Source organism: Sinocyclocheilus anshuiensis, unplaced genomic scaffold, assembly GCF_001515605.1.
Source record: "Sinocyclocheilus anshuiensis isolate Anshui unplaced genomic scaffold, SAMN03320099.WGS_v1.1 scaffold287, whole genome shotgun sequence".
In the NCBI taxonomy this organism is placed as follows: domain Eukaryota; kingdom Metazoa; phylum Chordata; class Actinopteri; order Cypriniformes; family Cyprinidae; genus Sinocyclocheilus; species Sinocyclocheilus anshuiensis.
The window spans coordinates 860,806-869,974 of NW_015552557.1; the positions used below are offsets into that span (position 1 = coordinate 860,806).

At 37.9% G+C, this 9,169-nt stretch overlaps 1 protein-coding gene across 1 annotated transcript in view; it reads left to right on the forward strand.

The window, feature by feature from the left end:
- Positions 1–5,770: 5,770 nt before the first annotated feature.
- LOC107664635 (angiotensin-converting enzyme-like) overlaps positions 5,771–9,169 on the forward strand; it is a 35,909-nt gene continuing 32,510 nt past the window's right edge. The window contains exon 1 of the mRNA XM_016455253.1: positions 5,771–6,113. Within this exon, the coding sequence (XP_016310739.1) occupies positions 5,904–6,113 (210 nt within the window). The 5' untranslated portion in view covers positions 5,771–5,903. The remainder of the gene's footprint in view (positions 6,114–9,169) is intronic.

Consider the following 9,169-nt stretch of genomic DNA (forward strand, 5'->3'; position numbering starts at 1 on the left):
GCATCAGACGAGACGACGAAGAAGAAGTGCTGCTGCAGAGTTAGTGCATCAGAGAAAATTAAGAAGAAGAGCTGCTGTGCTGTAGCTTCAAATTTTCGGCATGTCTAGAACAATTCTTACAAGTATAACACGACGTAGCTGGGTGCCACGGACAGACGCCGCTGGTGTGCCTACACTCATAGAAAATAATGTATTAGAATTTTAAAGACGTGGCGCGACGCGACGCTGCGCTTCTCGTCCGGTGTGCGACCGCCTGAAACACTGTTTTTATCACCTCCGTGCCCAAACGTCTTTGTTTGGGCTTCCGAAAGTGGATGATGTCAGGAAACAGTGGTTGCAATTTATTTTTTAACTCTGCTCCTGAGCATTATAACCACAATTTGCTATTGTGTGCTGCGCATTTTACTGAGGAAAAAGTGCGGGGGACAAATTTACGTGATATTAAAAGTGGGGGGGGACGCGTCCCCCGCGTAATCTACGCCCCTGGTCTCACCTTTGCATTCAATGGCTTATCAACAGTTAACAGTTAACAGCACTGTGTTTTTGGTCAATAAAAGACACTCCGGTGGGAGCGCAAAGCCACACTTATCAGAAAAACTCACTATCAGCATGTTAAGAGCAATTTATCTCTTGTATTAGCAGATAATTTGAAGGCCATTTCAGCACATTCGTGAAAAGTTATTTCCCTAGACAGTTAAACAGAAATGCACATCTTTAGAGACACTGAAAAAATGTAAAGAATCCAAAGATCCACGTATCCCCAACCATGATTTACAGAAATTTTAATGGCAACTTTTCACCCTGAAACTGTGACAAAGTTGACATGACATAACAATAATACAAATACAGTTATGCATAATCAGTTGTTGGTGGGAAAAAATTGAAGGAATAGTTCACACAAAAATGGAAATTTGCTGAAAATGTACTAAGGCCATCCAAGATGTAGATGAGTTTGTTTCTTCATGGGAACAGATTTGGAGAAATGTAGCATTCCATCACTTGCTCACCAATGGATCCTCTGCAGTGAATGGGTGCCGTCAGAATGAGAGTCCAAACAGCTGATAAAAACATCACAATAATCCACACCACTCCAGTCCATCAATTAACATTTTGTGAAGTGAAAAGCAGCATGTTTGAAATATTTATATTTTTTTCCCCCAAATATGTTCCCAATAAAGAAGCAACAAACTCATCTACATCAAGGATGGCCTGAGGGTGAGTACATTTTCATTGTTGTACTGTAAAAAATGACAAAAAGTGAATTTAATGGTAAAAAGACTGTAAAAATGCTACAGTAAAAACCTGTTAAATGGTTAACGGTAAATTCCCCTACTATATACGGTGAAAAACTGCATTGGACATTTCATGTATTGGACATTAATTTTACGGTAGTATACCGTTTTTGGAAGTGAAAAGACTGTATAATTTACAGTGAATATTGATGTTTTTTTTTGTTGAAATAACTGTTTCTTCTTAGTTTTTTCTTATCAGTTTTGTATATTAGGGTTGTGTGTTACACCTAATGTTGTTAAATGAATGTTTATTGCATTATTTCAGTTTCATGTGAATGACACTGTGCACCTTCTATATATGTTATTATTTAAAAGCTGCTTGTGATGGGCTTTGGTTCATCATGTGACTTTCTCATCACCACCTGCATTTGGTGGTTATCAGTGTATTACAAAGGTAGAAAACAGATTTCAGTACTTCAATAGGTTGGTATACTAACATTATATCAGTTAATGAAATTACGGTATTTAACTGTAAATTTAAGTTAAAACCGTAAAACCTAAAACGTTGCTACCGTATTTTTTACAGTCAAATTCTGGCAACCACAGGTGCCGTTTTTTTACCGTAAATTTTACTGAATTTTTTTTACAGTGTGGGTGAACTATTCCTGAGGCTACGACAAGGCCCAGGTCAGAAGCTGATATGAACTTCCGCCAATTTAAGTAAATCAGTGAACCACCATATTTTTGAAACCCGAAATTACCTGGTATTAAGCAAACAATAAACCATTTCCACTTGCAGCAAGACACTACAGGTGAATAAGGTAAAAACTGTAACTAATGGATATCACCTAAATACCCAGTTGATTTATCACAGTATATTAAGACAACTGTTTCCTGAAATGCAGTGTTTAAATATGCCAATGAGGCATTATTTAATTAAATACAGACTAATTTGCATACATTTCCAGAACAGAAATCTGAACACTGGATAAATTCAGGTTTAAAATTCTGGTTCCGTTTTGTTAGAGTAAAAGGTTTTTACAGATATATCTTATTGTCACCCCATAAATCTGAAAATACTGTCAACAGATGCACTTTTCACTATGTTCTTAGGAATAAAATGCTATATAAATCAAGTGAATGATATATGAACAAACCCCTCTGTAAAAACATTCACAATAGATAGGAATAAAGCTGTAAAGTTTGGTGTATGTAAGTGCTGCTGAAGTGGAGATTTCTAAGAATAAAAAGTTATTGAGAAAACGGCTCTACAAATTGTAATTGAAAACTAGAGACACAGATTAGATAAAGTGTAATAAAATAAAAACTTAAATGTGAATTCTGGATGTTTTCTTTCCACTAGTCTGAAGGAAGGCAAGCTATGGAAGCAAAACAGTCCAAAATCTCAAAATTGATATGTGCATGAAAAACCAATGGTTTTGCCTGTATCATCTCGCCTTAAACATGACTGTACAAGCTGACATAAAGGAGTGAGTTTGTATTAAGAAGGTTCAGATTCGCCATGTGCAACGTTTAACTTGCCAAGTGTCCTTGGCACAAGATATCTCGGAACATGCGGTTTTCTTCATTTTCCATGCCCCCAAAAAATGCCTAACTGAAGGTCATGCAGTGCAGATTTTTTCAGAGCAGACAGTCGTTAGCTCAGTGAAGAACTCGGGACATGGTCATGACACCATAAGCTGCCCTAAGCCGTCCTCTCAAAAAAGAGCACATCACATAAATTCCAGGAGGAGGACATCGTTTGCTCAAGGATTACGGACAGATTCTCCAGTATGCTCAGCTGGATGTGTGATTACGCACCTCTGCATTCCCAACACAAGGAGATTAGTTCTCCAAGTCACATGCAAGAACAAATTGTTCATTTTGATGATGACCCTCTAATTGCACAATGCAATCTTCCCATCTTTTCCTGAGTTTCTCTGTAAAGTTTCCTGCACGTATTCCACTGCATTGTCAAATTCAGAGCAATATCGCTTGAATTAAACCAGTGTAAAATGCAACATGGTTATTTTCTTAGCAATGGTATGCAATGCCACAACATCCATTCCAATGCTGAGAGACAGTTTCCTGTAGGAGAAGACGGACCACTTGTAGAAATATGAATGGGAGAAATCACAACGCTCATTATAGCGGCTATAGGAATGGAAGTCAAGCCTTTCAAGTAAAAGAGCCAATTGTTTCATTATGCTATAGGTGCACATGTGAAATCTTTCCACTGTGAAATCTTTACTGATTTTTGAGCCCGATCTCATGAAAATACGTATAAATAGTACGCCAAATAAAAATGAAAACTCGTGGTATTGATACGCAAAAATGGACTTTGGCGTGCAAATGATACGCATGTGTTTGGCGTGCATATAATACGCAGTTTTCGCGTGCATATGATACGAAATTTGTTGCCGTGCATATGATACGCAGTTTTCGCGTACATATGACACGCATCTACCCCACAACCTTAAACCTACCCATTGCGTAGCATATACACGCCAAAGTCCATTTTTGCGAATCAATACCACGAGTTTTCATGAGATCGGGTTGGATTTTTATAAAGTAAATATAAGAATAACGTATATATTGTTAGTTTTGAATACAATACCCATTTAGAATTGTGATCAATGGAGAAAAATAACAATGTAGTTGCAGCAAATACAATAATAAAAAATGGTGTAGAAACAATTTTCACTTAGAAATTGCTAGTAAATTTCACAAATAATTACAAAGAATTGTCAAGAAACAAATTTAATTAATTGAATTAAACATGGGTTTTAAGAAGACTGAAATAATATTTACAACTTTGAAAAATCATTTTTGGCCACCAACATGACTGACTTGCCTTATAGGGCTTTGCTACAGTGGACCAAAGGAACAGTTTCAGTTTGTATAGATATTAAAATACTTGACATTCAAAAATGCTCTTCAGAGCCCTTCATGCAACATGGCAAATGTAATCATTATAGTGTGAGAAGCTATTTAAACTGCATCTACCTGCTTCTCTTATCTATCACTTTAAGATTTAACTCTGCCTCTTTCCGAAAAATCACTGAGTGAACAGTGACTGAAGAGCTGGAGCTTGTCAGCTGTGCTACGTAATGCCTCAGACTGCCAGATCATCTACAACAACAACAGTAATGCTGATGCCATCAGAAAAGACAAAGCCAGACAAAGCAGAAATTATAGCATCATAGGAAACCCTTGTGAAAAAGTAGTACACTTTAGCATACTTTTAACTGAATAGTACTTTTGACAATGTAACATGTTTGTAATAGCATGTAATTTACAATTATATTGAAATGTATTAGTTTACATGTATATTAAATGCATTTAGTTGAGTTAAAGAGTGCTTTTAGACCCACTTAAGTACATCTTTACACTCTTAAAACTAAAGGTTCTTTACTGGCATTGATGGTTCCATGAAGAACCTTTAACATCGACGGAACCTTTCCATTCCACAAAAGGTTAATTCTTTATAGTGGAAAAAGGTTCTTTAGATTAGAAAAAAATGGTTCTTTAAAGAACTGTTCACAGAAAAGTTTTTTGGGGAACCTGCTGTGAAAACCTTTTCCTAATTATGTCATTTTGTAACTGACAAAAATTTATGGTAAACAAAAATATGCTTCACTGTAATTTCTACTAAAATGTTAGTCAGCACATCAAAATAAGTGTACATCTTTAAAGAATTTCAAATCATTATGAAATTTTTTTTCTTTTAAGTTTTAAAAACTTAAGTGTGATAAGAAACATATAGTCATAAAAATGTACTCACTTTAAGTAGTTCCCCCCTTCCCCACTTCTTTTTTTCACAAGGGAAATATTGAATGTTAAAGGGACAGTTCACACCAAAATAAAAATTCTGTCATCATCATTTACTTCCTATGATGTCATTCCAAATCTGTTATATGGACAAAAACTATTTTTTTAAAGAAAATCTTCAACATATGTTCTTTTATGTTGCACAGAAGACTCTCCCAACTCTTTCAAATAGAAAGAATGGCCTACAGGTTTGGAACGACATAAGGGTGAGCAAATAATGACAGAAATAGCATATTTTCTCTTTAATAAAAACAGACACAAATGCTGATATACACTAAGAAGAGCTATAAAACGAATTATTATTTGTTCTAAGCAGAACAATGATAAATCTTTGAGTTTATATCCAGCCTTTTGACTGAAAGTCTTGGAAACCTCAGCATACAGTTGGAGACACTATTAAGATGTTTTCTGAAACGCATGCAAGATTACCAAGGTCTGAGAATATCACTGCTGTCTTAGAAAAAACAACTGAGAGATTAAGAAATGATTTTTCTTTCTGTAAAAACCGGGTGTCCAGAAGAAGTTAGGAGAGGCTAAAAGGTAGAGGGGGAGCTTGGAAGAGAGGAGGAAGGAGAAAGTAGGAGGGACAGAGAGAGAGAGAGAATGAGAGCAACTGTGCGTATCTTTCAAGAGTGAGGGAGGGCTGGGTTAAACTGGCACTTAAAAGAGCCGACTGTGATTGCTCTGTGCCTGATCAACAGGGGAAAGGGGGAAGGAAGGACACAGATAGGAAACAACCACTGGACAGGAGCATCCAGCAGTGAGTGTGTCAAGACGGCTCCTCCGGGAACTTTCATTCCTGCACTTTTCCCGTTCCTCACTTCGCAACTGTGGTCCATTATGTACCGGGCAGTGGTGCTGCTGACTCTCATCAGCACGAGCGCAGCTCTGAAACCCGAGTGGATCCCGGGGGATTATTCTATGACAGAGGCAGGGGCTGAGAGCTTCGTGAGCGACTACAACTCAACCGCCGAGGAGGTCTTCTACTTCAGCACAGAGGCCAGCTGGAACTACAACACCAACCTGACAGATCACAATTCACAGCTGCAGGTACTGTGAAAGTCTATGTGTTTTACAGACACCCAGTAACACTGCTTGTAGTCTAACAAGGTACAACTGCACAAAACTTGCTGTAATATGATCCACGATTGACTTCCAAGTGGAACGGTTGAATTTAGGCAGTGTGGTTTACTATAAAGCCTTTTTTGCATATGAGACTGATGAATCAGCCATTTCAACGGCTCATTGGACAGCCTGTAATATTTTATTTTATTTTTATTTATTGAATGTTTTATTTGTTTAGGGACAGATACAATAAACATAGATGAAACCGAAATAACAGTCATCCCATGCGTGTAACATAGTGCTTGTAGCTGAAGCTAATTTGCAACACTCGACCCTAGGAGGGCTTTTATAAATTATAGTTACAAACAGTTACGGTAAACAACAAGAAATACACTAAAAAAAAAACTAAATATGACTACAAGTTTGTTGCTGAATCAACCAAGATTTCATTTTTTTTTTTAATTATTATAATTTGCAGCAGATTTGAAATAAACAGGCAGTGAATTCCAAAATTTTACACCCTTCACTGAGAGAACAGTCTGAGCAAAAGTGTGTTTTAACAACTTGTGACCAAACGTCACAATTATATGTCTTCCACTGGGTTTTATTGTGTGTATTATGATCAGCAGTAGATAGTTTTAGGACTCCTGTCAAGTTTCACTAAAGTGAGGAAGCAAGAATTGTGAGATTATTGAGTAACATTCTGCAGAAGTGTAACACTTGTGTTAAAGGACGTGACTAATCATTACAAGACTATGACCACGTGTCATCATTTCCTCGCTCTTTCACAGCTTATGAGACATAATTATCAGATGTAAAAAATTAAGCAACTTCGTCTGTGACAAAATTAGATGAAAATGTTGATACTGTAACAGCTACAAACAGGGGGAAGTTGAGTGAAGGATCTAAATGCAGCAGGTCTTCATTAATAAACAAAAGATGGTAATCCAAGAATTCCTAGTAATCCAAAAGGTAAAATGTTACAGCTTTGTACACAAAGACGACTGACAACTCAATGAACAAACAGAGTGCTATTGAAACACACACTGGAATAATTAGGAAATAAACAAGACACAGGTGTAACTAATCAGAAACCACCAAGGACACACCTACTGTAAAAACTAAGAAAACAGGACCTAAACCAAACAAGACTTGATGAACACCTATGAGTAAAACTAATAATGAAGAAGTAGAGAGGGAAGGGGGAGGGAGGCCAGGGACCACATCAGAGCTAGAGACCCTCATGGAGGAGCCATGGTGGAACCGGTGGAGTGGACGACTATGGCAGAGCCAGTGGGATGGAGATCCACGGTGGAGCCCAAGGAATTGTTGACCATAGCAGACCACTGGAATCGGAAACCTGCGGCAGGAGACCAAGGCGGCCTGGACCAGGGTGACGTCACAGGCTCGGAGGACCGAGGTCAAGCTGGTGGGACAGAGGACAATGGCAGAGCCAAAGGAACAGAGGACCACAGTGACACCAAGGAGCAGCATCACTAGCTGGATGGGATTAGCAGAGGAGGAAGGTCTGGGGTACCAGACAGTACCAGGAATTCCAACAAGCCAGATGGGACCGGTGGAAGAGGAAGGGCTTTAGGTGTGGGTATAGAGGTGGGACTTAAATTCAATAGGGACAGGTCAATATCAATGCTGTCAAGGAGAAACAATTAAGACACTAAAATCCCATTTGGGATTTTCTTTCCTATGGGATGTCAAGTGTTGTGCATTTCATAGTGCAAAACTTGTCCTAATCAAGTTATGCAATCAGACAACATTTCCAATTTCCAATATTGATGTCAATAATTATTTTATGGACAAAGTTATGGGCGATAATCAACAAATAGTTTATTTGAAAAAAAAAATCTAAATGAATAAATACATTTTAATTTATAAAACACTACGGGCCATATTTACCAACAGTGCAAACAAACTTAAAAATCTACTGCCAGGATTTACTATGAATGAAAAATTAGCACTGAAATGGTGCGAACAGTCATCGGTAGTCAAATTACTAGTATTATTTATCACCCAAAAAATGACCAGACGTTAATTTGCGATATTACAAATTTGCGATTTTAAAAATCAACTTCTAGTGAGTGTCAGACCAATGCTGAAGTCATCTAAATGTAAAACTAATGAAATATTCAATACTGACAACACCAATAAGTTAATAAAAAAGGTAACACTTTGCATTAAGTTTCCATTTGTTAAAATTAGTGAACTATATTTGTTAACATGAACTAACAATTTTTATTAATTAACATTAACAAAGATTAAAAAAAATACAGTAATAAATGTATTCATCATTGTGAGTTAAAGAGATAGTTAGCCTAAAAATGAACATTTTGTCATCGGTTTCTCACCCTCATTTTGTTCCGAACCTGTATGAATTTCTTTCTTCTGTTCAAGAATGTTGGTATGCAAACAGCTGCTGGTAGCCATTGATTTCCATTTTTTTTTAATGTATTTATTTATTTAATTTTTGCAAACTATGGACTTCAATGGCTTGGTTCCATTTCAGTCGGTCACTCTCGACGTCACGTCGGATGACCGACGAATTGGGATCTCGCTTAGAGAGACCAATCTACTTCAAGTGTAAACTAAACGAGCCAATGCACATTGGCATGCGATTATTGCATCCAGCTGCTGCTGATCACAGCGTGAGTATAAGTAGGCAGCAGATGCAGCGCATATTCAGCTTTTCGCTTCGGAGCCGAGCGGTTCTATCGTTCTGCTCCTGACCTTCTACGTAGAGAAGTAAAAAGTACAGTCAAGCACGCTCTTCGTGGGCTCTCGTGCTGGTGGTACGGCGGGGTTGCACACAGCAGGCTGCACTACCCCTGTGTGTGTTGCAGACGGCCATCTCCCCTGTGCGCTTCAGCACACTAAAAGAGCAAATTCCATCTAAAAGAGCTTCACGGGTGGAACGTCTTTTTAAAGACGCGTCTTTTTAAAGATGTCGTACCATCCGTGTGTTTCTGGGTGCGGTCGTTACCTGGCGCCGGGTGATGGTCACGATCGCTGCCTCTCGTGTCTGGGCA